The following is a 25,096-nucleotide window of genomic DNA, read 5'->3' as shown; positions in this document are numbered from 1 at the left end:
AAAAAAAAAAAAAAAAAAAAAAAAAAAAAACAAAGAGCGTTCAGAAATACTATCTTTGTGCTATTCTTCCACAACATTCTTTTTTTTCTTTTTTTTTAATGTTGCATCGTTCTCAAGTGCTCATCGGAGTCTTTATTTGCGTTTCTGGTAGTTTTTCACATTTAAACATAGACAATTTGATTGCAGACAAAATCAAGCCCTCTGATGTAGGTCTTGAACAGGAGTCACAAGTAGTTCGTAATTGGGCGGGACCTGTGCAGGAACGTAATGGGAGACGGCAATCATTTCCACCAATTAAATACTTGCATTTGCATGAGTGTGACAGCTTCTCCGTAAGCATCTATGTCCCAATCACATTTTATCATTGGAAAGTAGAACCCTTAATAATTCTTTCTTGGGTATAGACTTTTTCAACTGGAAAACAACTGAACTAGACGCCTTAGATGCTTTTATGGTAATAACTAAGTTTCACTATTATGAACTCTTTTGCAGATAGGTATTTTCTGTATGCCTCCAACATCTATCATACCTTTTCATAATCATCCTGGAATGACCGTGCTGAGCAAACTAATTTACGGCTCCTTACATGTCAAGTCATATGACTGGCTTGATTTTCCAGGACTTGATAATATTTCAGAAGGTTTGTTACTACACTCATTGTCACCCCATCCTCAGTTTTTATTCTGTCGATTTCCTAATTCTATATACGCATGCCTAGAGAGTATATGTGATTGGAAGATATAATCTCCCTCCTTGTTGTACGTTCTTAAATAGGAAGTGGCTTATTTTGGAACATGAAATTGTTGTCTGCTCGGATTATATATTTTCTAATACAGGAAACACACCTTCGTTAATAAGCACACAAGCACTTAGTCAAAGAATCAGCCCTCAATGAGCCAAGACATCATAAAAGTTTATCCAGCTAACAAAAAAAGATTATAGGTACCAAAGAAAAAGAGAGAGAGAGATAGCTCCGGAGGGAGACTTTGAAGTGCATAATGTTCCAAACGTCCCTGCTTCTATGAACATAAAAAAAAAAAATTCTAAAATTTTTTTTCTTGCCAAGCCTCCCATCCATCAGATGGACGATATTTTACCACAAAAGTTACTTTTCATTTAAGAGGGAATTAAGAAGTTTTTCAAAAGCCAGAGAAAAAGATTGAGGGAAACACGCCCTAGTGTCTGAATATAAGAACAGTGAAGGAACGAATGGCATTGCTTTTCCACTTCTCTTCAGCATATTCTCGGTGATATGCACAGCTTTTACAATATCTTCTTTGAATGATATCCAGCATGTTTATGGCACATTTGGTTGCCAAAGACTATTGATGATTGGGTCGTGGAAATTTTTTTCTGGGTGGCTAACATTTTGTGGAATTGTGTGGTGTTGTACATTGTTATGGTACATCTGGTTGAAAATAAATCAAAGGATCTTTGAAGATAAGTCGTCCTCTTTTGAGTTTTTTTTGTAGAAATGTACAGCTCATCTCCTCATGGTGATGTTTTACTCGCGGGAATTTGTTTTGTAATTACAACCTTTCCATGATCTTTAACAATTAGAAAGCTTTCTTTTTGGGAGGGGGTTTTCTCTACTCCAAGCTTCAGCTCTTAGGCTGTCCACTTCTTTTTCTATTAACTTCATATCATTTCATGTCCAAAAAGAAAAGGAAAAAGAAAAAAAAGATATATTCAGCATGTTTAAGCCTCCCATCATCAAATTTCTTCATCTAAAGGGGAAAAAGTCTCCTTTGGAATTCCATTTTCAACTAGGCAGAATATTTTATAATCCTCAACATAAATCCTTATTGTCAAAAAAGAAGAAAAAATTGCAAGAGTGATCTTTAGTGCAGACGAAGGTACAAGATAGATGGTCTATATGTTAAATTCTTTGGGAAATTACACCTCAGTTTTTTCATAGGGAATCTGAAATAACCGGGGGGAGGTTGTTTTCTGATGTTTATCAGCAACCAGGTGTTCTTCCAGAAACTTGTAAACCCACCTTGCTATTCTGTTTAGTAAAGAACTCCTTGCATCTTTTTGATGAATTGCACCATCTTAATATTTTCAACACCATATTTCCTAGAAATCACTATGTGCCGTGAAGAGCCCCTTTCATTAGGAGATCTTTCAATTGGTTTTTCTTTATGCAGCTGAAGATGCATGACAAATGTACAAATGCCAAAATTTAATAGACTAAAAGTGAGTTGAACTGAATGATTAGTATTCTGTTTGAACAATACTAATCTTCATATATTGGGAAGCTGGGCCTTTATCATTTTCAGCCCGATTTATGCAGCAGAAAATGCTTGATAAATGCACAATGCTGAATTTTAACAGATAAAAGTGAGAATGGATTTCTTATTGATAGGATTTGATCAAAATTCTCAGTATTGAAAAGAGAGATCAAGAGTCATTAAAACATCTAAAACCAATTGATCACTAGTAAAATTAGGAGGTAAAACAATGATATAATTCAAATCAACACATTGCCAGAATCGAAGACATCACAAGTAGGTGCTAAGAAAAGCTTATTGGTGCATGAATCAGTCAATCACAACGCAGATTGATAAAATAAAGGAGATGCATGCGTTTGTGACCAAGACTTCATGGAATTCCTCGAAAGTCAAGACAGGCTTATTCTGGTTTATACTTGGTTTTACTTGGAACCAAAATTGGGTTCTAGATTTCTGATTTCTGAAAACTAACTTTAGATGATGAATTTTCATGCTTGATGTTGTGTGTTTGTAAAGGTATAGATATTAAAATTGCTTGCGGGAGAAAGATGATAAGACTTGCATGTAAAATAAACGTATTTGAGAAGTTGTTGGAAGGGTTTCTGATAACCTTATTGTTTAGGATATGATTGTTGCAACTCCCTGTTCCATTACCACTCTTGAGGTAGATTCTCATAGTAGTTTGATCTTCATTTCTAGTTTTATCTGCTAACTGTAGTCGGTGTCATCACAGGTCGACCCGCAATGCTTGTCAAAGATACAGAGATGACAGCACCCACTCCAACTACGATTCTATATCCCACAAGTGGAGGCAATATCCATAGCTTCAGAGCCATCACACCTTGTGCTATTTTTGACATCCTTTCGCCCCCTTATTCATCAGAACATGGACGACACTGTACTTATTTCCGGAAGTCTCCAAGGAAGGATCTTCCTGGTAATTCCATTTGCGATTCATTGAGCTAGTGCACGAAAAAACCATTCCTCATAATTCTTGGTATTGCTGACACACTTGATGGAATTATAGGTGATTTACAATTGGATGAAGATGGAGTTTCAATTTCTGAAGTGACTTGGTTAGAGGAATTTCAACCTCCCGACAACTTTGTGATCCGGAGAGGGCAGTACAAGGGACCTGTGATTAGAACTTGATCGATATTCCTGTTTTAGTTGTACCACGCATTTGGAAAACTGCATCTTCTAACTATGAATGATTGAGCAAAATTCTGGTATATGGGTTGTTCATAGTCATTAAAACATTGATATTGACTGAATCAGCTGTGCATTTTGTCTTGCACATATGTTGCATTGCACCTAACTGAGCTTTCATTATCTACCTCGCTTTAGTTGCTAATACATTCTGTGGGAATAGGTCATGTTTTGGTTGGGGAAGTTGACTGCGGGTGTGCCATGTGGGTTTATTCATAGGCATATCATTGCTTTTCAGCAGGCAAAAACCTAAAGATACAGCCAGTCTCTAGGCTCATCACAATGCTCTACTAAAAACCCAGAGTTTATTTCTGTGATATCAGTTGGGCTGGGAAGGATTGTTTCATTTATCGACTTCTGCATACCCTTCTGTTCGGTAACCGATCACGTGTATCGTGACCTCTTCGAGAAAAAGGTCTGGTGTAAATGGCTTTCATGTGAACTTTTTAGGTTTGCCAAGAAGTTTTTATCTACTTTAGGAGTTGAATTTATTTTGTTTTTAGTAAACAAGTTTCTATAGTTTGTTCTCAAGGACGGTTGAACATGCCCATGGGATCTCCAACGCTAACATTCTAAAATACATGGCACCGACTCTCTCTCTTTCTGTGTTGAGATCTCACAAAATTGCATTGTTTGCGGCGGCTCTTTTGCCAATGCTTAGATATTAGATTCCTTTTTTTCAAAACCAATAATCCAATCTTCAACTACTCTATTCTTTCGTAGTCCGGTCAAAGTAACCATACTAGTAACTATGGTCTATTTTGACTTGTTATATATAGTTATTAGTTTCACGGATTTAAAATGTGTCTAATCGTTATAAGCAATGTTTCGCTTCCCTTTCCACTCAACCAGCGTGGGATTTCACAGTTCATCCCCTTTGGAGGTCAACGTATTCTGTCTATTTTTTATTCTATTTGTAACCATTTAAGTCCACTACTAGCAGATATGAAATTACTCTTGTTTTGTTCATCCTCTCGAGTTTCAATTCCCTCTCTCTCAAAACTCCTATTTTAATTCTAGGAATATTTGTCTCACATATATGAAATAGCAATTAATATTCAAAATTTAAAATTGAAAAAATATAAATGAATAAAATAATATAATACAAAATTAGGTGTCGTGTAGCTAAACCTAATGGAAAAATTATTATTATTATTATTATGTTTCCAAAGCAAATATATTATTATGGAATGTTATGCCAAGACAAAATGTTTAAATTCTTTAGAAGATGCCTTGGAAAGTAAATTCCACTTTCTAACTCTTATGAAAATGTTTTTGCAACGGTCCGACGCCTCCGTTAGTTGATTTTTTTTCGTTTTGGCTTATTATGTATAGTTATCAACCTCACGATTTTAAAACACGTCTATTAAGGAGAGGTTTTCACACCCTTTAGATATTGTCCGCTTTGGATTGTTACATATAGTTGTCAGCCTCATGATTTCAGAACACGTTTACTCAAAAAGAGGTCTTCAAATGATTCGTTTCTCTCTTCAATCGATCTAAAATCTTAGAGTTTAATATGATAGATTATTTTTTACCCGGACACAATAATGGATATGGAAAATTCATCATTATTTCATTTTTTTTTATATTATCTTCAATATTTAGAGAAATCTAAAGTATTTGTATCTTAATCGTTTTAGAGCTCAACTCATACCACCGACATAGCTTAAGGCGCGTCTTAATCGCGTTATGTTATGTTGGATTGAGTTATTATTCGTTGGTTTGAATTTTCATGAGTTCTTTTCATCTAACCTAATTATTATACGCTCTTGCAAACCCTCTTTTCTCTCTCTATCCTTTCTCTCTCTAGGGCCACGATTCTCAGAGGCAAAGACTTAATTGGATTAAAGCTTTCATTTTTGGTGGTGGGTTTGAAGATCCATCAAAAGGGTGTCTCAATCTGTGTCCATCTGCTGCTGGGTTTCTTCATGTTCTTCATTCTGAAGTTCTTGGCATGCTTTTGTGCCCTTTTCTTTCAGAAATCACCACAATTTTTTCTGGGTATGTTGCAAAATTCAATCTTTTTGCTTCTTTTTGTAGTTATTACAGCAAAATTGAAGTTTATAGCTTCCGGTAGAATAAGCTCTCGTGACTTTGCTTTGTGCTTCCCTAAAACCTTCGTACCACTGGAAATTTATTCCTTACTCGTAAATTCATAATCATTCCCTAAACTAGCTAGCTAACGTGGGATTCTCTCCCAACAATCCTCAACGGCTTTTAGGGTTCGTAGAATCTTCAATTTCCCTCTATATTCATTTTTTTTTTTTACTATATGTATATATTCTTTGATTGATAATGAAAAAGCCCATTTCTTTGATTTTCTCAAGGAATTTATATATATAGAGAGAGAGAGAGAAGATGATAAATGGGTTTGATTTGAACGAAGAAGCGGAACCATTGATGAGGGATTTGCAGAAGAGAATTGGAGCAGCAACAATGAAAGCATGGAGGAGGAGAGAAGAAGTGTGGGTGTTAGAAAATATTCAACATCCAAAATGCCAAGGCTTCGTTGGACTCCTCATCTTCATCTTGCCTTTGTAAACGCCATGGGCACCTCAAACCACCTTCTCACTCTTCAATGTATCTCTCTCTCTCATCGCTATATATATATATATATATATATATATATATATATATATATATATGTGTGTGTGTGTGTGTGTGTGTATGTATGTTCATATGGATGAAGTGTGTGTTTGATATGGCAGGAGCTTGATATCATTGTTGGATGATGGCTAATTTAGGAAATGATCATGGGTTTATAAGTGAGGAATACTAACTCCATTGGTATGAGGCCTTTTGAGAAAGCCCAAAGAAAAGCGATGAAACTTTATGCTCAAAGTGGACAATATCGTACCATTGTGGAGAATCGTGTTCGTCTAACAATCATCACATATCTATGGAGTAGCAAGTGCAATATCAAGAACAGCGCCCATAAGGCCAACCCGGATCCTTGAGGACAACAAATGGCCTCCCCATCAATTCTTTCTCCTCACAACCTTCAACCATGATCACCTTCATCCTCCCCCCCATTGTTCGACCTTACCCTCGACTGAAGTAAGTTCGTTTTTGTTACAAATCATTTAGATGTTAAGTGCTCTACAACAAATTATGTTCAAATACGATCATTTTGACATATCGTTGTCATCTTTTCAGAAGTCACTTCGAATTGATCGAACGTTTTTGTTTGTTTGGAAGTTGTAGTTACGGTTGAGTTTACGCAGATCTTTCTGTCTCATGGGAGCTCTTCATGGAGAGGACAGCATGAAGAAGAAAAAGAATAATGTAAACAAAAAAAAAAATATATATATATATATATATATATATATATATATATGTGGTTTGAAAAGGGGTATAAATGGATATAATTATTAGTTTAAAATTTTAATTATATAAATTTAAAGTTTACGGATATAAATTGTTGATATTTTTTATTAAAAAAATTGTCGTCTATCTTAAAATATTTTTCATCAATTTTGAAAAGTAATGATAAAAAGTTGGAAAATAATTTATGAAAGGTTGATAATCTATTGAAAAGTAATATTAAAAAGTAATATTATATATATCTTTGAAATACAAAATTTATCATTATTTTTATTAATTCAACTTAATATTTTCATTAAAGATATAGAGATTTATTATATAGAAACAATAAATTTTATGACAAAATTCGACGATAGTATACTAAAAAAAAACGACCTCGAACAAGTAAACTTATGTACATATACTAATAAAAATTCACAACAACAAAATATCTACTCATCTGCTGGTTAAAAGTTTGAATCCCGTACGACTAAACTACATACTTTTTACACATATCCATAGGGCTAGAGTCCGATCAACTCGAAAACATAATAATGATAATAAACACGAAATCAAACATCATTCTCATTCACCTCCACCTCCACCTCCCCCACCACCGCAACCGCCACCACAGCCTCCGCCACCACAACCACCGCCTCCGTTCCCGCCTCCGCCATGGCCACCTCTTCCCAGCTTCCCGAAGTCAGCGCAAGCAAATATTACGATGGATAGGAGAGAAATGGAGAGAAGAATGGCAGAAAGCAAGAATAAGCCTCCGGAGCTGACCAAGGAAACATCTCCGATTGTACTAACAATCGGTCTCCCCATTTTTGTCAACGGATAAACATAGAACAACTTGTATTTATAGTGACTGTCACGCTGACTTTTATAATGACTGCCACGTTGTATAATTAATTATGATTATATTAATATTTTTTAATTATTTTAAGTCAACGTGTCCCAATTGGTTGCTAAAGAAGCTCAAAATTCAAATGCGGAATATTGAATGTGTCGCAATTGCTTGCTAAACGAGTTTAAGTTAAATGAATTAATTATATATATATATATATATATATATAAACTTTTAAATTATACGTAAATTTATAAAATTTAACTATTTTTTAATTCTAAAAGTAAAATATTATTGGGAGTGAATATGTTTTTGATGGTAAAATAATTATTTTACAATGAATCCAATCTCCACAAAAATAAATATGGTGAGGGTTAAAATATGAGAACGAGGATAGAGAACGCTTTCCCGTCCCTCTGGCCCGGTAGACTTCTCTCGTTCGACTTGTACAAAAAACATAAGAATACGAGGACTAAAATATGTTTTTTATTCTTCATGACCAATGCCATGACATCAGAATACAGTGTTGGTTTGCCTTGTAGAGTAAACACGAGCATCCAGCCTAGACTTTGGCATCGAGTTTCTCGACGAAACGGTTGGCAACGTGCGCTTAAGCCAGGACTCGGATGGAGATTTTGGTAGAGGTGGAGCAAGTGCAAGCTGTGAAGAAATGGACAAGGATCTTTTTGATCGACGAGTGCTTTCGAGATCGATTTTGCCTCGCGCCGTGGCTCTTGAGCTTGTCGATGTGATTGAATCCTGGTCGTGGCCTTCTAAACGTAGCTTCGAAGCTTCTGAACTCGTAAATGAGACAAAATCCTGAAAAGAGTCATCTGAGCTTTCTCCTTGACTTGATTTTTTATGATGATCACATTCAGAATCAATTGTTCTTTCATCTGTCACTTTTGCATCATGGATTAGATCTACGTCCAACCGTGTCGCCTTCAAGTTCGCTTTCATATCGTAATAAGATGAACACAAATCCATCGAGTCGATACTCGTAGAGCTCAACCTCTTGTTTTCACCTTCAACATTTAATGGCTGGACATGTTGAGGGGAAGAATCCAAATGAAGATTCTCTTTAGAGCTTGAATTTGAACTCCGAGACTTCATATTGTGAACGGAATCTACGAGCGACGTTTTCTCGATGACAAAGGGGCTCACCGAAGACGATTCGTTGGCTAACAATTCACGAAATTTGGTTCCTGCTCTTCTATGTATGGAACTCTTAACTCCTACTGGGTCACTGGGGAAAACTTTTTCTTCAGAAAGGTGAGATTTGTATCGCCTTCTCGAGTCGTTTGGCGTGCTCTCAACCATCTGGTTCGCATCGAGCGGTTTTTCCTCGTTCCTAAGATTCTGTGAATATACGACCAAACAAAACACAACTGAGAAGACTTGACATGACAATATCCAATGAATTAAAGAGAAAAGTATCCCAAGAACCTTAATGCTGCTGCAAGAACCATCAGTCAAATAATCATTCTGAACTCGAGGAGCTGAAGCGACAGAGGCGCTTTGCGTTCTCATTCCGGGAACTGGGTGTAGAAGGCAAAATCGAGCGAACAAACCACAAGATTTAGTAGATGAGTACTCAGATTCGTCGAGGCTAATATCATCGTCTTCGCTTATTTCTTCAACGTCGTGTGGATTCGGAGGCACATAATATGATGGCAACACCGGTGGAAGTGAATTTACTCGATGTTCCTTACCCATTCTAATCAACTTCTTTGCCTCTTTTCGGTGCTCTCTTTGAACACTTTGCTTTCTATGAGCAACTTGAGGTGTTTCTGAAGCCATTGCCTTGGCAGCAGGCAGGAATCGTCCCATCATTATGTCGTGAGTTCGCTGATCTTTCGAGAACGATCCCGATGGTTTAACATCACCACCATCCAGTCCACTCAAACCAGTTACACTGCAGTTCATGGAAAATGACTCGGATCTAGAAATGGTGCCATTTGCATCGAGATAAGTCTCGTCTCCGTCCTCCGAATCAGAACTTAAATCTCTCTCGATCCTCTCCCTCAAGGTCTTAAACTTAACGATGTTCTTATGAGCAGGGGAATGGTCAGAATTTGGAAGTGCTTCTCCTCCACTTGTTGACTCTTTGCTGTTACAATGCTGTTGTTCTGAACCCGACGACATCCCAGAAGGGTGTTTCGGAGCAGCCAACGGCGATTTAGAACCTATGGTTAGTGATTTTCTTCCATCTTTGGGCCTTCCTGGGGCATGTTCCCATAGAAAAGGAACATTCCCCGGATTACTCACTGGACCTGATTTCAATTCCGACTTGTAGACAGGAAGAGGCGGCCAGCGATTCTCCGTTATCACTGTTTCGTTAGCTTTCAACGACATTTCCATCGACGAAACCCGCCTCACAGAAAGAAACGGCTGATTGAAATCCAATTGCTTGTTTTCCATCAGATTCTTCAGCTTCATACAAATACTACAGCAGCCAGAGAAGGGATAATAAATGAGTTACAATCTGAACTCAACCTCCATTAACTTCATAACTATTTTCAAGCCTAGAACAAGAGTAGCTATCAACCCCGTTACGTATCGTCAACAGTCTCCCGGTTTTAAAACGCGTATGTTAGGGGAGGTTTCCCCACCCTTATAAAATATGTTTCGTTTCCCTCTCCAACTGATGTGGGATCTCACAATCCACCCCTTGGGGCCAGCGTCCTAACTAGCACACCATACCCTTTTTAACAGCTCAAGCCCACCGTCAATAGATATTGTCCACTTTGACGTGTTACGTATCGTCATTAGTCTCACCATGTGCTAGGGAGAGGTTTCCACACCCTTATAAAGAATGTTTCGTTCCCCTCTCCAACCGACGTGGGATCACAATCCACCCCTTGGGGCCCAGCATCCTAACTAGCACACCATCCACCCAGTGTCTAGCTCTAATACCATTTGTAACAACTCAAGCCCACCGCCAACAGATATCGTCTACTTTCACCAATTACGTATCGCCATTAGTCCCACAGTTTCAAAACGCGTATGCTAGAGAGAGGTTACCACACCCTTACAAAGAATGCTTCGTTTCCTCCACCAAGACCGATATCTCACATAATAAGAAGATGATTAGAAATCAACATAAACAAAACTGATATCCAGTTCAACTCAGCAACAAACACAACAAGTTCAAAATCTACACAATCAAGAAAATCAAACGCTACAACTCAACATAAGAAAAACCCATAAACTCATTCATACAGAGAGCACAATCTCAATCAAACCAAGAAACAGAACAAGAACAGAGAAAGAAAAACCCATAAACTCATTCATACAGAGAGCACAATCTCAATCAAACCAAGAAACAGAACAAGAACAGAGAAAGAAAAACCCATAAACTCATTCATACAGAGAGCACAATCTCGATCAAACCAAGAAACAGAACAAGAACAGAGAAAGAAAAACCCATAAACTCATTCATACAGAGAGCACATCAAACCAAGAAACAGAACAAGAACAGAGAAAGAAAAACCCATAAACTCATTCATACAGAGAGCACAATCTCGATCAAACCAAGAAACAGAACAAGAACAGAGAAAGAAAACCCCATAAACTCATTCATACAGAGAGCACAATCTCGATCAAACCAAGAGACAGAACAAGAACAGAGAAACAAAAACGCAAAAAACCCATAAATCAGAAGCAAACCTGTGAAACAGGAGAGACCCAGAAACGAACAAGGCTGTTGATTATGAAAAGAGGGAAATATAATGAAAGAAGAAGGAATAAAGAAAGGGAGAAACGGAGGTATTAAGGATAAACTAGGTTATACGCCATGAAAGCGCAGAAGAATCAAACAAACACAATCCCCGATCAAGCTTTAATGAAAAAGGGGGTAAGGCATAAAAGGCAACTTTGCGATCAATTTTCAAAGACGAACTCAACAAAACAGCAACAGGAAGAACACCGCCTTTTCTTTTCGGGGGTTCGCTTCAGAGTAGAGATAATGGAAGTATTTGTGGATTTGAAGAACGGCCGCCCCTTCCATGCAGGGCCAGACCCGTCACTCTCCTCCTTCTTGCTTTTAATTTATTATTATTTTTTTAAAATCAGAATATTACAAGAAATGAAAGAAAAAAATCAACAATATCTGAAATTTTCAATTTTTTTAATTCCTCACTTCGGTGCCACGTAAACGTATGGGATCAAGATTATGCTCCACGTAGGTCTGACAAGTCTACCACGTCAACGGATGTCAGTACAAATTACCAAATTCTGAATTTAATCATTAATATAAAGTTTAGAAAAAACAATTTCCATTATATTTGTCTCCACTTTAAATATACAGTTAGAGATGTCGTGCCCAATTTCAACGAGTTTTTTCGTACTCGCCACCTATTTTAATCTTTATTCTCGTCCAAATTGTCTCATTTATAACGGAGATTTATGTTATATTGTCCATTTATATAACGAAATTCTATATTTATTTTAAATACAATGATAATTTTTATTTTTTAATATAATTTCGACCTCGTAATAAATTTAATAATATTTTAAAGTCAACAATATTTTTAAATATTGAAATTTTAATATTACAATATTATCTTCTACTTTTAACAAAAATTATTATACTTTTATTTATATATATATATATATATATATAATAATTTAGTCCCATGGATTATTAAATGTATATTTAAATTTTATGTCTCAAAATTCTAAATTTTATGGATTAAATTTATAATTTAAAAATTTTAGGGAGGAAAAATTCTATATTTTAGCTTCTTCAATGAATAAAAAAATACCCTTGAATTTTATAAAACTTAAAAATAAAAAAAGCATTAACGAAATTCATAAAAAATTAATAGTTTTTAAATAAAGAGTACTTTTTACAAAATTTTAAAAATTTAATGGTATTTTATATTCAAATAATTTTTTTTCTTATTATTAATTTAGGTTAAATTAAATTAGAAAACTTAAAACACAAAGTGGAACTCACTTTACACCTCATTATTGCATGTAATGGCAACCTAATTTCACTTTATGAATTATGATCCATTTATTGCCTTTTTGGATTTTTTTTTAATGTGAAATCTCATATTTGCCCTCCCACATCTTCTTTAAATTAAATGGATGATTTATTTATTTTTATTTTAAAATGTTAAATGCATATCTTAGAAGAAGATTGTGTTATAACATAATAGAATAAAAAACAACAATAATAACTACTTTTTCCTAATATAATAAGACCTCAAATTAACTTTTTAAAATAATTCTTAAAATAAATATTTTTCTTAGATTTTTTAACTTTTTAATTCAGGGACAAAGTAAATATTAAAAAAATTGTAAATATTTTTTTACCATTTTTTAAAAATTCATAATAAAAAGGATAAAAAGGGATGTCTAAAAGTCGTGATTCGAGTCATTTCGAATTTTGAAATTTGCATGGAATTACTCGAAATGATTAAAGTGCCCAAAATAATAATAATAATAATAATAAAAATGTCATCATTACAATCACATGGTTTAGCAACAAAAATAAATAATGGAGTATTAATTTGGGACTTAATTATAACAAAAAATTATGGAAATTATATGAATAATAATGATGATTAAATAAGCGACATGAAATCCACGAAGCTAGTAATCTCCACGTGCCTTCGAGAAAGATTCATTTCTTCAAATACCATCAAAGTCGCTTTTTCTGTGTCTTGACTTTTGAAATTATTATGAAATTCTTAATTGAGTCATCGAAAATAAACTCTACCTTGAGCAGTTTTATGTTCGGCGACGTCTTGTATCATAATATGCATGTGAGTGAAGACAAAATATGCTGGAATGATTTTATGTTGGTACGTAAGGATAGTCTTCACTCTTAGAAGCGATGGGTAAGTAACGTGACCATGTCGTAGGGATGCAGTGAAATGTTGGAGTCATCGGCTACTGAATTTGAATTCAGAATCTTGAACATAGGTTGTTACATAATGAGAATGTTTGCTTAATCTACCACACCTAAATGGTGTGAAAGATACCTACGGTAAGAAGACAAATATCTTATAATAAAATATCAAATATGATACATAGAGTAAACTATAATTTATTATTAAATATCCTTAACACATAAACTATTGAAATATCGACTAAAATGTTAAAACTTAATTTTTTTTTACCGTATTATCGAACTATAAAATTTATTATTGTAATCTTAATTTATTTGGACACATATAGCGACTTTGCCAACACATTTCGATACTTGAATCAACGTCGAATCGAGCACATTCAGGCTACATACATTGTTATGAGAGGGAGTTCTATTACTTATATTCTTTCATCTATGCATTGCCATTAAGTTCGTACAATGGATCAACGGAGGAATATCGAGGTTTTTGTTCCTACTACTATAGATTTGGTTGGGTAATCTTATAAGCCTCCACTCGGTCACACGACTACCGAGGTCGCTTCTCTTCCATTTTGGACACGACATCGTTTCAATTAATATCTAAGTTTATTATACAACAAGAAACTAATTTTCGGTAAAAAAAAATTAAAAAAAATTATATATTTAATTTATTGTTGGCTTGAATCAGAACAAATACGACATTTAAAAATGGTTATTTGGTTGATAAAAATGGAATTCCTTAGAAAAGAAAAAAAATAATATATAATTAGTAATGATTAAGCATCCAATTAAGATATTTAAGTATTCTTAACCCAAACAATAGTTAATATTAATAGTACATCTTCGAATATATTAAATTAATAAAACGGGAAATTAAAAAATAGCCCACGTGTGATATGAAGAAGGGGCTGCATTGGAAGTAGAACCCCTTTGACGTAATCAAGACCGTCCGTTTAATTTAAAACAATGTATTAAATTAATTTTATTTTAAAATATTAAATTACAAATTTAATATTATTTCTAGCATCACTTAAAAAAAATCTAATATTCGTAAAATTATATTATATTAAAAAAAAAATGTTAACTTAGTCGCAAAAAATAATATTTGCTAGCGGTGTGTTACAATGAGATAATGGTCGGGATAGATCTGTGTTGATAATTAATTAATTTAAAAAAATGGGTTTATTTTTTTATAAATTTAGTTAAAAAATATAGGACGAAAAAATTAATTGAAAATTGAATAAAAAGGGAAAAAAAAGGGGAATTAAAAGGGTTCACGCGGAGGAAGGTGTGGATGTTGGTAAGCCACCCGCTAGGCCAGCTGGCTGTCGGAGAGAGGCGGGCCGGAGAGAGTCAGATCCCGAGCCCGACCCGAACGCGAACCCGACCCGAATGCGAACCCTTCCTCCGGTCTTCTATTTCCATAGCACGTGATTCACCATCGCCCAATTCTCTCTCTTTCTCCCTCCTCTGTAACTCTCTGAATCTCTCTCTAGAGAGAGAAACAGAAACAGACTCCATCGCTTTCTTCGTCCATCAATTATATCAATCAAATCCCTTCTTCCCTTTCTCTCTCTCTTCTTTTCTTTCCTCTCACTCTATCCTTCCCATTTCTCTCGACCAATCTTTGGCTTCCCGATGCTCTTATGTTCATGTTCATTCTCTCACTGACGGGATCAAGATTCAAATGTTCCGATCCGCTCCTGGTAATCCCAATCCCTTACTTCATCCACTTTTCTTTTGCTTTCTTTATCTAGGTAATGTAGGAATGTTCTTTTATTGCAATGTTAGCTTTTGTATATGCTCCTCACTCACTTTCATACTCTTTTCTTTTGTGATTGTCTGATTACTCACTCAATTTCGTATTCCCGTTTTGTTTCTGGGTTTCTTCTCGTTGTTTCTGATGAGGTATTTGAAGTTTCGTTTTTTTGAATTTTTTTTAACGCCCTACTTAAGAAGGATTAAGCGTTTTCTGTTTGATTCTTCGTCGTTATTTGAATTTCTTGTCAGTTTTGTTTATAAATAACCTGTCGGTTTGAATATATATAGCGAGCATTTAATTACAATTTATCGAACAGTTATTGTGTTGAGTTTTTCAAATTAATTTATACATTGTATCTGTGGATTAGGCCGTTTGTTATTCAGTGGTTAATCGTTCTCGAGGTGTGTAATTATCTTATAATGCTGTTATGGCTATTGCGAAATCGGTATATTTCTACATTCTCGGGGTTATTGCTGTTTATATAGAGAGGGATGGATATTATGATTTCGATGACGATTTAACTTTTTAATATTTGTGTGTCTTGTGTGTCTTGTTTAGTTTTCTGGGGTCTCTGATTTCTGCTCTGTTTCCTTGTGTAAACATGACTTTATTAATGTCCTCTTTTTATGTTTTTTTTGTTCCCATCAGTTCTTATGACCAAACAATTTGACGCTCCTTTTTCATGGGTATTATGTCCTCCAGCTTGAAGTTATTGGGGGAAAGCCAAGGGTTTTATCAGTGGTTTTGTTGAGTGAGAGTTATGTAAGCTCGGATTTGACCTTGTATGGGGGTAGAAACTACTCGGTGAAATGGTTTTATATTCAAAACATTTAAAGGCATGGAGGATCAGCGAGACGATGTTGCACCATCAGAGCAAGGGACTTCCAATGCTTCCTGGTGGTCTTCTGATTTTGTGGAGAAATTTGGATCTGTTTCTTTGGGTCCTCGGGAAGACATTGTGAGTGAAAGGGAAGAGATCATCAATTCTGACCAAGATGTGTTGTTGTCGCCTCAGAGAGCATCTCAAATTCTCTGGCGTACTGGAATGCTTTGTGAACCAATTCCAGATGGTTTCTATTATGTTATTCCGGTATGGCATTTTTCCCATTTAAATTTTTCAGTCCAGAATAATAATTTTTACTATGTGAGCTTTGTTTCTTATGGATCTTGCTTCATGTTTTCCCTGTTTATCTGTTCATTAATTAAATATAGTACTTTTCGCTGATAATTTTGTTGATCTCATACTTAAGTTTTTGTATTGATGTTTACTGCAGTTTTTGGCAACTGGTGTTATTTATGATCATAATTTTTGTCGTGTAACTTGGTTCTACAAACTAGAGCCTAAACCAATTCTATAATGTACTTACAGGATAAGAGGCTAAAAGAGCGGTTCCACAGTATTCCTTCGTTAGATGAGCTTCGTGCTTTGGAGGCCGAAGGTTACAGAAACGATGTTATTCTTGTGGAGCCAGAGAAAGATAAAAAGCTTTCTATGCTGAAGCAACTGATCTCAACACTGATTAAAGGCGTGAGTTCAAATCCAGCTGCAATTATCAAGAAGATTGCTGGACTGGTGAGGAGAATTTTAGCAGTCATATTTCTTGCTAATACCCCTTATCTAAATTTTGCAACTGTTTCTCTATTGGATTTTCCTTCAAATATTGGAAATGGTGTTTCAGTTGTTAATAACATCTACAATGAGGTTATCTGAAGATGCTAATGAAAGGGAAAATCTGAACTATTTCCTAACTATACACGAATCAAGTTCTGAACCTTCATTTTTGTTTATTCCTCCCTCAAAACAGTCAATTATATTTATTCTTGTGGCTCAGAATGTGACAACTTGTGGAAAAATGTTGATTCTTCAATCCTGCAAACATTTTAGGCCAACTAATTAGCATGGAGCAAATAAGAATTGTTAATTCGTATTCATGTGCCTCCGACCTGAAATTGATTTTGTAGCATAATGGATAATTTATTCAATCCTTCGGTGCATAGTATTTTACCCAGTTAGAGACCATTTGCTACTTGACTCCATTTGGATTAATAGGCGTAGGTTTCAAAATTGATACCTTGCGTAGTGTAACTCTATAGCTAATTTGTTTAGCCACTGTCTACATTGACGATTAGGATAGATTGTATTGAAGGTCTTATAAGAAAAAGATGCATTCTGTGAAGAGTGCAGAACCCTTTAACTAGCGGTTTTTTTTCCTTTCGAAGTCTATGCCGTTAACCTTTCCTTTAGGCATTTCTTATTTCTTATGTTTTATGCATTATTCCTGTTTTTTTTGACCTGTTTTCTCAGATTTGTGAAATTTCGTGTTCATATTCATTTTTCTATTTCTCAGAGGTTAACTATTCCTCTTTCTTACTCCACCTTCCCAGGTTTCTGATTTTTATAAACGACCAATTTTAGAAAGTCCAGCAAAAGCTGCTGTAGAAGATGCCAACCACTTGTTTGAGGATAGAGGCATTCAGTTGCTCGGTCAAATAAAATTTGGTTCTTGCCGTCCTAGAGCTATCTTATTTAAGGTTCTGGCGGACACTGTAGGGCTTGAAAGTCGTCTCATGATGGTAAGCTCACAACTTGATTTTATTTATTGCAGTAGGTTGTTCCTTCCTACAAATTCCCATTTTTTCCACAGTTGACAATAGAATAGACATATCTGCTTTGTCAAACGCCATCTGACAATTCCTCATTCACCTTTTTATCTTGTGCAGGGCTTGCCAAATGAGGGGGCTAATGGGTGCGTGGACTCATACAAGCACATGTCGGTGACAGTTGTGTTGAATTCTGTCGAACTAGTTGTTGATCTGATGCGATTTCCTGGCCAGTTGTTACCTCAGTCAACTAAGGCAATTTTTATGACACATATTTCCGCTGCTGGGGAAAGCGATTCTGCAGAAAACGACTCATGTGATTCACCACTAGAACCTAACAGTCCTCTTTATGGTTTCTCAGAAAGAGTTGATCTTGACAGGTGGGATGTTGCATAAAAGTTAAACCTCTGGTTCCTCAACATCTCCAATCTTGTATGAAAATTTAAAGTTTTAGGTTTTTGTATGCGTTCTACTGTCCCTTGTTGAGCTAGATCCCTTTTTGCGACAGTGGTGAAAAAGATGAGAGCCTTCAATTCCACAGAAAAATTGAAGCAGCTTCAAATGCATATGCTCCTTCATTGCGCAATATGATGTTGCGATCAAGCACAACACTCGACAGGAAAATGAGGTAATAAATTGTTCCAGTAAGTAGTCACAAGTGACCATAGCTAACAAAACCATTTATTTCTTGATTACTTCATATGAATTGTTACTCTTTCTTTTTCCCTCAAAAATCTCTTTTTGATGCAAAGATGCAAGAAATGCACTGAGATTTCTGTTATTGTATCTTATTTTCAAATCTCTCAGTTTATCACATAGTGAACCTAACATTGCAAATGCATTTTGGCGAAGTTGTCGGAGAAAAGATATTGCTGAACAGCGGACTGCTAGTTCAAGGTCTTTCTTGAATTCTTGTTCTTGGATAATATGGTCATCTTTTTATGGTGTTAAAAAAAATAATAATTATATTTTCCATTCAAATAAATTCCATTAATCATCTATATTTTTTTCATTCATGTTGTTCACGACAACCTTTCTGGGTAATTAACTATAGATATTAGTTAAACTGAAATGACGATCTTAAGCACGTTAATTTAGGTTCTGTGGAAGAGTCGATAGATATGGCCCAAGGCAAATAAGATCACGTAATTTGTGTATAATTCAATTTCTCGGTTTATACTCAAGTACTTGCGGAGGGAGCCCCTGAAAGGTTCTTGATTGAAAACAAAGAGGATTTATTCGTTTTGTTTTTTCTGTTTCCATTTCCTGCCGACTAAGTATTTGAAATTCGCTCTGGAGCAGCGAATCTCTGTAATTCCACTTCTCTTTTGGCACTTGGAGCAAAGTGTCTCCCCTTTTTGTAATTATAGTTTATCTACCATCGTTAAACCAATAAAAGTATTTTTTTGTAATAAAGGTATTCCATTTCATCATATAAACGAATGGTTTATCTATGTATATAGATAAAAACAGTGAATCATTGAAATATTTGGCTTCTGACTATTATTTTATGCCTCATGAAAATAATTGTTTGGGTATGTTCTCAATTTCCTTTTGTTCAGCAGTCCAGAGCATCCTTCATTTCGGGCGCGAGGCCGGTCCATGCTTAGTGGGGATAGGAAAGCCTTCAGAGATTTTTCTGATGATGTCTCTACTTCAAGGTTTATTCTTATAATATCACGTCACTGTCAGTTATGGTCCCATAACGTATGTACCATTTTGCAAGAAAGACATTTTTACAACTCCTTGCTGATAATGTGACATGGTCTTATAAATATAGCATAGCAATACTGTGGTATAATTCTCTGATATTTTCTTCAAAAAATATGGCTTGATAGAGATAGGAAAACACCAATCATTTAATTTTCTAGCATCCTGTAGTCTGACATTTTATTATGAAAGGAAAAATAGTTACAAAATGTGTCTTTATCTCGTGGAGTTCAATATCCATAAGGACCCGTCCATAACTCTGCGTTGAGATTGTTTTCCACCGTGGACTTGGACTAGAACTTTGTGGATGAAATTTCTTTTTATCTAGTTTGTGAATGGAAATTTATAATTATTAAAATTTTAGTGTAAAAAATGCGCATTGCTCAAGATTTACCGTATGGTAGCTCAGACCACCTTATTTGTTTCTATGTAGCCTGTTTCTGTTTATGTGTAGAAACCCCTTATTAGTTTTGTTATCGTGTTATTTATTCATGATAATAATATTTTCCCTTTTTGATTTAGCGACAGATCAGATGGTGCTTCAACTTCAACTTCCACTTCCACTTCGGCTTCAAATTCAGAAGCACGTCGATTAAGAAGAAGGAGCATCAGCATTACTCCAGAGATTGGTGATGATATCGTGAGGTTGATTTTTGCTTTCGATTTTCCCACTAATTTCTTTGTTTCCCTTTAAATGGTAATCAAACTTTCCAATTCTGCCTTCATGTACGTTGATGCGGGACGAAACTTGCTTTTCACTGCCTTGATTTTCTTAGCGAATATTAGTTACACATTCAAGCCACAGTGCGATCCTTTCTTTAACCAAGGATTGTTACACAAAACATTAAAATTAGATTGTTGAACGAGTTTATCAAGTCTGAACAAATTCATCTGCTTAAGTGGATATTGTCATGCTGTGCTCGATATATTATTGAGTGAGTGCCTTATTTATTTATTTAGTTCTACCAATGTTCTCAGTGCAGTAATTGTGTTTATGTTGTTTTGCGATTGTTATTTTATCATGAAACAGCATAATCAACCAGAATTCTTTAATTGTATGTCTGTGTCTCAATTGTCTGCTTTCACAATCTCAGGGCTGTACGAGCAATGAATGAAACACTGAAGCAAAATCGTCTTTTGAGAGAACAAGTAGATGACAGGTCGTTCTCCCACCCTTCAAATGAAAGAAATAATAGTTCAGATGTTCGGAGAAATGTAGGTTTCATTTGTCCTGGTAATGGAGGACTGACTTTATGTTCATCATCATATTGCTTTCTTACATCACGTTGAAATTTCATCCTTGTTCTGCATCTGTACATATTCGAAGGGAAAATTTTGATTTTTTTTTTTTCCCTTTTGGGAGAGAGTCTGGTGGGAGGTTAAAAAGAATCTGAGTGCACTCTGCGACCATGCCTCTACACATTATGGTTTCAGAATTGGTATAAACTAACTATGGTGTCTTACATAGTGGTAAAAGCCCTGACACATATGGCTCCAAACCTGTAGCGAACACCTACCTATTTCAAACTTAGGATATGAAAGATCTTGAGTTGTTCAGCTATTAAATGTTGATTCAAAGGCAGTCATTGATGGTCTAATAATAATTCTTAATTTTTAATCCAATGAGCCCAGAAATGTGAGGGGAATTTAAGGTATAGATGACGATTGGTAATGTGATTTATTTAGATTGTATTACAATCATTCATACATTATAAGGAGGAGTGGCATGGGCTTGCATACTGAGAATGAAAAGACTTTGAGTGTAAAATGATCGCTGCATAAAAATCATGTTACGTGCAGTAGGGTTGAAACCTCCTGTTTGGGCTTAAGATTTTCTCCTGACCTTCACCTGTTCATCTTCAAAACAATATTTGTTGGTTTCTAGTTGGTAAGAGTTAATCATATTATTAGTATTACAAAGGGTAAATACTTGCAAACCACTGAAGGAAGGTTGAGTGATTTAGAAGATAAGATTATTTGCATGGGGGGGAAATTTGGAGGGGTGATTCTTGTCATGAAATTTTCATCCCGTCATTTGTGTGATCATGATGAAGTATCTTAGTTTTGGCACTGTTTATGGAGCCACTTAAATAGTTACCAAAAGGGAATTTATTGTGAGTGGTTTTCTCTCTATTTTACTTTCAGGATCAAGTGGGTTCTCAAAGAGCAATATCATTACCGTCATCGCCACATGATTATAGGGGTCAAACCTCTGATAGAAGTGGGCATTCAGCATGGACTAAAGTTCTTGAATCATTCTCCTTGAACGACAAACCCCTATTACCTTACCCCGAGTGGAATATCGATTACTCAGAACTGACAGTTGGAATCCGTATTGGAATCGGTGAGCATGTTTTTATTTTGGAGCATGTCCTTGCCAGAATTCCAATTTTGTGAGAATGCTATTTTCCTTTTGTTTCATTGAGAGACCTTTGGTGTCAATATCAATCCAGGGTTTTTTGGAGAAGTTTTTCGTGGCATTTGGAATGGGACGGATGTGGCAATCAAAGTTTTCCTAGAGCAAGATCTAACTCCTGAAAACATTGAGGACTTCTGTAATGAGATATTAATTCTTAGGTATCTTTTTTTGGCTCACAAATTATTTATTTATTTATTTATCTTCCATTGACTTCCATTTATCTTATTCCGTTCTCTTTGTATTTGTGCATGGGTTTCTTTCTTTGCTAGTCGTCTTCGACATCCTAATGGTACATCTCCATCCTTCTAGTTGAAATTGTAGCATCACTGCATTTTCTTCATATAATGTTGCATGAACTGATCTGTACGGACATACCTTATTGGATGCAGTTTATATATCCCTGATTGATTTCTTTTCTTTTTGCTGCAGTTATATTATTTCTGGGCGCATGTACAGAACCGCCACGCTTGTCGATGATCACAGAATATATGGAGCTGGGTTCCTTGTATTCCTTGATCCATTTGAGTGGTCAGAAAAAAAAACTTAGCTGGCGGAGGAGACTGAAGATGTTGCGTGACATATGCAGGTATGTTTTGAACATTCACGAAACATAATACACTCACTTCCTCGTTGATCCTAGTGAATGAAGAGTATTTCTTTTCATCTGGCTGTATGTACTGTGGTTTAAAGTGCCATGGGATTTGGAGACCCGATATACTACAAAAAGGAACTTTAGTCCAACAAAATCAAACTAAGGTCATAGTTCCAAAACTCTCAAGAAGGCATTGAACCTCATCACACCACCTCTCCCCTTTAAAAATCATCTGTTTTTCTTGAGCAGCGAAGAAGTTAGCTTGCCACAATATTAATGACTTGGAATCTCTAAAAATGACTTAGAATCTCTGCTTCTGACTTGTTCTGTATTATGGTAAAGTAGTTAAAGGGCAGAGGAGAAAGATAAGATTCCGATAAAGCGTTTAATTCATGTTGTTGATTACTATTCCCAGATGATTTTGGGTGATGCATTTAGTAGTCTACTTGAAAGTACCCAATAAATGGTGTTCTCTGAAAAATACCCATTACATTTTACTAACCGGAGATTTGGCTGGATGTCAAAGGGGTTTGATGTGCATACACCGAATGAAAATAGCTCACCGGGACCTGAAAAGTGCAAATTGCCTTGTCAACAAGCATTGGACCGTCAAGATATGTGATTTTGGACTTTCAAGAATATTGACAGATGCTCCAGCAAGAGGGTCTCCATCTGCAGGAACTCCAGAATGGATGGCTCCTGAGCTCTTTCGAAACGAACCCTTCACTGAAAAGTGTGATATTTTCAGCCTGGGGGTCATCATGTGGGAGCTTTGCACGCTAAGTAGACCATGGGAGGGTGTTCCACCGGAGCGGGTATGTTGACATGTGATCCACTATTGTGCCCTTTATTTGTGGCAATCTCATAGGGAGATTAATTGGTTGGTACCCTTGTGGCTTTCCAGGTAGTTTATGCTGTTGGCACTGAGGGATCCCGCCTAGAGATTCCTGAAGGCCCGCTTGGCAGGCTTATATCAGGTTTGAACAACTTACTAGCAATTGGCATATTCATGAAACCTTGTAACACTTGTTTCTATCTTGTTTGTCAAGCTCTTATTGAACTAATGACTTTATTACTGTCTCGATTGCAGATTGTTGGGCAGAACCGAATGAGCGGCCAAGCTGCGAAGAGATTGTCACCCGCTTGCTCGATTGCGAGTACTCACTTTCTTGATATAGTTTGATTTTGTTTTTGTTTCTGTTTTTGTTTTTGTTTTGTCTGTGTACAGAAAACATGGTAGAGTTGCAACTTTTGATGTCCTCGGCTCCTATTCTGAACTCTTGTTGATTTTTCCAACCGTTCTATGATTTAAAGAAAAAGAACCTGTTGGTTTTGATCTTCCAATGGTTTCTTTCTGTGCTGAGTCCAAACTTTTATAATACCATTCTCCAGGTTCCTTCATTACCCCTATTTCAACTGTATTACTTGTAAGAACTGAGAAGAGTTTTGGTTTATTCACTTGCTGCGTTATTATGCTTGATGATTGTTAGGGCCTTTCTCGGAAATCCCTTTTGAAAAGAAGGGTATCAGATAGTATTCTTTAGTTCGAAGATATATGAGTTACTCTTCTCGGTACCTATTGGTTTCGAGATGAAACTTACATTTCTCAAATATGGTATCCGAGTCCATGAAAAGCCCAAACAAGTCTTTAGTATTTCAACAAGGAGAGGAGGAACGAGATGAAATTATATGATAAAATCTTAAAATTAAGAGAAAAAAGGAAAAGAAGAGAGGAGGAAACAAATAGTGAATCAATAAACTTATGGAGTGTTATGAAATGAGGTGCGCAAAGTTTCAATCAATCTAACATAGTTCATCAGTTAAGACAAATTAGCTTCAAGTTAGATTTAGCCAATATGTTAGATTAAGACATACTTTAACATGACGATTCAACTTCACACCCCACATTTATTATACTAAAATGTAAAGCGTCAAAAACTAGCTTAAACATGATGACTTAACTTCACATCCCACGTTTGTTTTGCTCAACAAGAACCCTAAATGATCCGATCCCTTCCCGAGCAAGACTAAGACTCCAATTCTGTTGCCTAGTGAGGCCATAAAAAGAAAAGTTGGGTCATCCAGATTCTTGTTTACTGATATCAAAATGCTGCTTAATAGAAGTTCTTGTCCTCTCTCCCTAAAAGGATTTCCATATTCAATTGATATCCTTACAGACAAATGTCATCCTTGGAAATTGAATCTAAGAAGAAGAAGAGGCAGCCAAGAATGTGTTGTGAAAAGTTTCCCAATGGAATATGCAGCTGACAAACGAAAAGACAGAAAAAACCCTTGAAAATCTACAAAAGAAAGCTAGAAAACAGGCATTATGGGAAGAACAAGTGAAAATTTTTCACTCCATTCAAGGGTATGAACAAAAATAGATAGTTAAAAAGACAGAAATTTGGACTTCCCCATGAGCCCGACAAAGAACATGTGAGGAGGCTTTAGGACAACATAGTTCAAAACAAGGCTTTAGGACAACATAGAATCCAGTCAATATAACATATGTTTCGGACAGCCACCGAATCTACAAAAGGAAAGCTCAAAATG

General features: G+C 35.7%; 3 protein-coding genes across 15 annotated transcripts in view; 2 read left to right on the top strand and 1 right to left on the bottom strand.

Moving 5' to 3' along the window:
- LOC111448303 (plant cysteine oxidase 5-like) overlaps positions 1-3,590 on the top strand; it is a 6,494-nt gene extending 2,904 nt beyond the window's left edge. For all 3 annotated transcript variants that reach the window (XM_023087803.1, XM_023087804.1, XM_023087805.1), the window contains exons 3-6: positions 187-332; positions 493-640; positions 2,968-3,171; positions 3,262-3,590. In XM_023087803.1, the coding sequence (XP_022943571.1) occupies positions 187-332; positions 493-640; positions 2,968-3,171; positions 3,262-3,386 (623 nt within the window). In that variant the 3' untranslated portion in view covers positions 3,387-3,590. The remainder of the gene's footprint in view (positions 1-186; positions 333-492; positions 641-2,967; positions 3,172-3,261) is intronic.
- A 4,405-nt stretch (positions 3,591-7,995) lies between these two features.
- On the bottom strand, positions 7,996-11,650 carry LOC111448302. 2 transcript variants are annotated; one of them, XR_002711413.1, is made up of 4 exons: positions 11,269-11,650; positions 9,046-10,045; positions 8,050-8,958; positions 7,996-8,015 (listed from the first exon to the last, which is right to left on the bottom strand). XR_002711413.1 is itself a non-coding variant. In XM_023087802.1 (2 exons), the coding sequence occupies exons 1-2, from the start codon at positions 10,036-10,038 to the stop codon at positions 8,113-8,115; spliced, it is 1,839 nt and encodes a 612-aa protein (XP_022943570.1). In that variant the 5' UTR covers positions 10,039-10,144; the 3' UTR covers positions 8,064-8,112. The 2 variants fall into 2 exon arrangements, 1 of the variants encoding a protein (XP_022943570.1); XM_023087802.1 differs by lacking the exons at positions 7,996-8,015; positions 11,269-11,650 and having other exon boundaries at positions 8,064-8,958; positions 9,046-10,144.
- A 3,252-nt stretch (positions 11,651-14,902) lies between these two features.
- LOC111449044 (serine/threonine-protein kinase EDR1-like) lies at positions 14,903-23,893 on the top strand. 10 transcript variants are annotated; one of them, XM_023088877.1, is made up of 17 exons: positions 14,903-15,165; positions 15,924-16,311; positions 16,591-16,794; positions 17,607-17,795; positions 17,943-18,202; positions 18,331-18,450; positions 18,630-18,719; positions 19,385-19,483; positions 20,055-20,177; positions 20,627-20,747; positions 21,678-21,876; positions 21,986-22,109; positions 22,221-22,240; positions 22,381-22,537; positions 23,070-23,358; positions 23,448-23,520; positions 23,634-23,893. In XM_023088877.1, the coding sequence occupies exons 2-17, from the start codon at positions 16,060-16,062 to the stop codon at positions 23,714-23,716; spliced, it is 2,403 nt and encodes an 800-aa protein (XP_022944645.1). In that variant the 5' UTR covers positions 14,903-15,165; positions 15,924-16,059; the 3' UTR covers positions 23,717-23,893. The 10 variants fall into 10 exon arrangements, with proteins under 10 accessions (XP_022944645.1, XP_022944650.1, XP_022944649.1 ...); XM_023088882.1 differs by having other exon boundaries at positions 15,870-16,311; positions 18,675-18,719; positions 19,388-19,483; XM_023088881.1 differs by having other exon boundaries at positions 15,870-16,311; positions 18,675-18,719.
- Positions 23,894-25,096: the final 1,203 nt, after the last annotated feature.

This window comes from Cucurbita moschata, unplaced genomic scaffold (assembly GCF_002738365.1).
Source record: "Cucurbita moschata cultivar Rifu unplaced genomic scaffold, Cmos_1.0 Cmo_Scf00010, whole genome shotgun sequence".
Classification (NCBI taxonomy): domain Eukaryota; kingdom Viridiplantae; phylum Streptophyta; class Magnoliopsida; order Cucurbitales; family Cucurbitaceae; genus Cucurbita; species Cucurbita moschata.
This window is presented reverse-complemented; position numbering and strand designations above follow the sequence as displayed.

Coding starts and splice junctions, on each gene's coding strand:
- LOC111448302 (XM_023087802.1), bottom strand. CDS start 10,038: ATGAAGCTGAAGAATCTGATGGAAAACAAGCAATTGGATTTCAATCAG. Junction 8,959..9,045: donor GTTCTTGCAGCAGCATTAAG/GTTCTTGGGATA, acceptor GTATATTCACAG/AATCTTAGGAACGAGGAAAA.
- LOC111449044 (XM_023088877.1), top strand. CDS start 16,060: ATGGAGGATCAGCGAGACGATGTTGCACCATCAGAGCAAGGGACTTCC. Junction 20,178..20,626: donor ATTGGTGATGATATCGTGAG/GTTGATTTTTGC, acceptor TCACAATCTCAG/GGCTGTACGAGCAATGAATG. Junction 22,110..22,220: donor AATGAGATATTAATTCTTAG/GTATCTTTTTTT, acceptor TTTCTTTGCTAG/TCGTCTTCGACATCCTAATG.